Consider the following 3,884-nt stretch of genomic DNA (forward strand, 5'->3'; position numbering starts at 1 on the left):
GGACACAAGTAAAGCCCAGGAGAAGATGGATTTGTGCAGGACTTTACCACACCTTTAAAGAAGAGCTCACACCTAAGGTCCTCAAACTTTTCCATAAAACAAAAAGGAAGGGAATGCTTCAAAATTACATTAAACCAGTATCAACATGATATTAAAACTGGATAATGTACCCCTCAAAGAAAACTGTAGACCAATGTCATTAATGAACGTAGTCACTAAAATCCTTAGTAAGTTACCAGCACACTAAATTCAGCAACACATGAAAAAAGACCACACCCTGTTTTCAAATTGGTATCATTCTAGGAATACTAGGATGGTTCAACATATGAAAAAAAAAACACAAATAGAATAAAGGATAAAAATGACAAGATCTCAATAGATGTAGAAAAAGCCTTCAAGAAAAAGCCTTCATGGTAAAAGTCCTAAAAGACTAGATAAAAGAATCTATATCAACATAATAAAGGTATTTTAGGACAAACCCAAAGCCAAACTCATACTGTATGGTTAGGGGGTATAATGGGATGTGGAAATGATGAAAATGTTATATACTTTTATGAATGCACTGATGAAATTTTTATTCTGTATAATTAATATGCAGTAATTAAAAAAAACTTGATTGATTAACATTTGTTTTCCCCTTCAGACTTTTAGTCCTGTAACAAAATCCCAGATAGATTCTACAGATAAGGACTAAACCTAATTATTCAAAGTGAGCAGATTTGTTACAGGGGCTTTGTTTGCTACATGACAGCTTTTCCTTATTGTGACCAAAACACCACGTCAGAACAATCTAGAGGAGCAAAAGTTAGTTTTTGAGCTCATAGTTTCAGAGATTAAACCTATGGTTGCACAACTCCATTCTTCTGGAACTGAGATGAAGCAGATCATAATGGAAGAGCAAGGTGGTGGAAAACTGCTCACAACATGGCAGACAGGAAGCAAAAAGAGAAGGAGGATCTGGGGGACATGTTGTAATTCCTCAGGGTACATCTCCAGTGACCCAATTTCTTTGAGTAGCTCCTCTGGCCCAGAAGTACCACCCAGCAAACTGAACCTTTCAAATTAGGATGAACCTATAGGTTACTGCTATCATTATCTAATCACATCACCTCGGAATCCCTGCATTCATACAGGATATTTGGGTGGATATCTCATATCCAAACCATAACATATATAATCCAATGGAGAAGGGCCAACATTTGACCATTAACTTTCATGTGCTTTTAACTTGTTTAAAGCTTTCAAACATTGTCTTTTTACTTTTAAAGCTTATACCTTAAACCCTACCTCCTCCTTGGGATTAACATAATATTATCAATAGTCTCATTAAAATTTGACATTTCAGATGTATTAAAATTTATATTTGAAGCTCAATTATTCATGTTATTGAATACAATAAATTTATCTTCAGTTATAGGGACATAGCACATTATAATGGGGAAGAGTTTCTCTGTACTTTGATCTTTGTTAATAGCATCACCCTCTAGCAGCCCTTTGTTTACAAAACTAAGGAAAATATTGTCTAATAAGTATTTTTTGTTTCTAATATTTTTTTTCTATTTTATAGTAAGGATTTTATAGCTCTATCTTTCATGCATAAATGTATGAAAAATATTTTTAAAATTTTAGAATTTATGTCATTACAATTAAAACAATCAAATCTTTATTAACAAACCAAGTTTGATTCCTAGCTCCCTATATAACATAGATATATGTACATCCACAAGCACACAAAAATAACTTCTTTGTATATAATTTATTTCCTTTACTTTCAACTTCTTGATTTAATATATTTTTTCATTTATATCTTTCTTATTAAGACATTTTCTATGAAAGCACTCTGATGATAGTAATGAGTTCTTACATTTAACTATTTTTCTCAGTTTATTTGGACACTCATTCTTTAACAATTTTTCAAACTTTATTCTTTTCCAATAGTTTAGCTAAAAAAAAAAAACATGACAAATGAGAGATTCAATTTTATTGACTCACTTTAATGGGCAACTTAAGAATACATCCTCCCTATGAGGCACAGCAGTGAAGTTCAAAGGTCCAAAGGAGATATTGAAGAGGGTAGGCAAAGGCATGACAGAGCTAAAGTGAACAAGTGCTTTCACTGATATAAGGAGAAGTGGATAACACACTGCCTGCCCATTTCCTGGGTCTTGATATCTGGTAGTTTTTAACCAAAGTCAAGCTGAGATGTTAGAGCACTGAGTTAACCTAAAGGCTGAGGAGAGAACAGGAGGAGGGGACTCTTGTCAGTTACACATTGCTGAGGGCCTCTACTCCTGGGAGGCTTTTACCTTCCAGGAGCTCCAGACTGGCACCCCCTCCAGTGCTCACATGGCTGACTTTGTCTTCAGTGTTCCATTTGGCACAGCAAGTAGCAGTGTCCCCGCCCCCTATAATGGTGACACTACCCTGGGAGGTGGCTTTCACGATTTCATCCATGAGGGCCTTGGTTCCCTTGGCAAAGGCTTCCCATTCAAAGACTCCCAAAGGACCATTCCAAACGATGAGCTTGGCTTCAGACACAACTTGAGCATTCTTTTTAATGCTCTCAGGGCCACAGTCCAAACCCATCCAGCCATCGGGGATGCCAGATTCTATGGTGGCATTTCCAGTGTTGGCATGCTCATCGAACTTGTCAGCCGTGATAAAGTCCACGGGAAAGGTAATCTTCACACCATTCTTTTCTGCTTTGGCCATGATCTCCTTGACAATCTTGGCTCCCTCTTCGTCGAAGAGGGAGGCACCAATCTCCATGTTGTGGAGTACCTTCAGGAAGGTAAAAGCCATCCCGCCCCCGATGATCATCTGGTTGACCTTGTCCAGCATATTTTTGATGAGCTGGATCTTGTCTGCCACTTTGGCTCCACCCAGGATAGCCAGAAAGGGTCTCTCTGGGTTTTCCAAGGCTTTGGCAAAGTACTCCAGCTCCTTCTTCATGAGGAACCCGGCTGCCTTCTGGGGCAGATTCACTCCCACCATGGAGCTGTGAGCCCTGTGTGCAGTGCCAAAGGCATCATTGACATACACGTCCCCTAGCTTGGACAGTGACTGGCGAAAGGCTTCCACCTTCTCGGGCTCCGCCTTCACCTTGTTCCCAGAGGCATCCTGGCCCTTGCCCTCCTCCTCCAGGTGAAAGCGCAGGTTCTCCAGCAGGATCACTGAGCCAGCTTTGGGGCTGGCGCAGGCCTTCTCCACTTCTGGGCCCACACAGTCCTTGAGGAATGTCACGTCCCTGCCCAGCAAGGATTTCAGCTCACCAGCGACAGGCTCCAGGGAGTACTTCTCGGGCATGGGGACGCCATCGGGCCGGCCCAGGTGGCTCATCAGCACCACCGACTGGGCTCCATTGTCCAGGCAGAACTTGATGCTGGGCATGGCGGCCTTGATTCTCTGGTTGTTGGTAATCTGGTTCTTCTTCATGGGAACGTTGAAGTCCACTCTCATGATGACGCGCTTGCCTTTGACATCCAGTTTGTCCAAAGTCAGCTTCTTAGAAAGGGACATCTTGGCAGTAGGAAGGGCTAGTGGACACCTGGATGTGGGTGCTGAAGGATGGTCTTAGGTGGGCGGCTGGGAGGCTTGTTGGTGGGGCTGCCTAACGCCTCCCCTCGGCCCGCCCCTTCCTGGGTGTTGAGTCTCCCACGTGGCAGCTGTGGGCCCGGGGAAGGCAATGCGGCCTGCCCATTGGTCCAGAGTCCTGCCAATCTGCATTTGGAATGTGTTGCCAGGTACAGATAGAAAATGCTAGGGAAGATGAAGTAAAGGCATGGTGTGAGTTGGGTAAGTGAAGGACACAAATAAGAATGGTCCAGAGGTTTGTGAGTTCTTTTCCTCAAATTCCCTTTGACACTTAAACTTGTTCTTAACGA

General features: G+C 42.0%; 1 protein-coding gene across 1 annotated transcript; it reads right to left on the reverse strand.

Moving 5' to 3' along the window:
* Window positions 1-2,265: 2,265 nt before the first annotated feature.
* On the reverse strand, window positions 2,266-3,519 carry LOC308649786 (phosphoglycerate kinase 1-like; the record flags this gene model as incomplete). The annotated part of the gene is made up of 1 exon (XM_081295626.1): window positions 2,266-3,519. The coding sequence occupies one exon, from the start codon at window positions 3,517-3,519 to the stop codon at window positions 2,266-2,268; it is 1,254 nt and encodes a 417-aa protein (XP_081151752.1).
* Between the last annotated feature and the right edge of the window lie 365 nt (window positions 3,520-3,884).

The sequence above is a fragment of the Spermophilus citellus genome (assembly GCF_964194105.1).
Source record: "Spermophilus citellus genome assembly, chromosome: 5".
In the NCBI taxonomy this organism is placed as follows: Eukaryota; Metazoa; Chordata; class Mammalia; order Rodentia; family Sciuridae; genus Spermophilus; species Spermophilus citellus.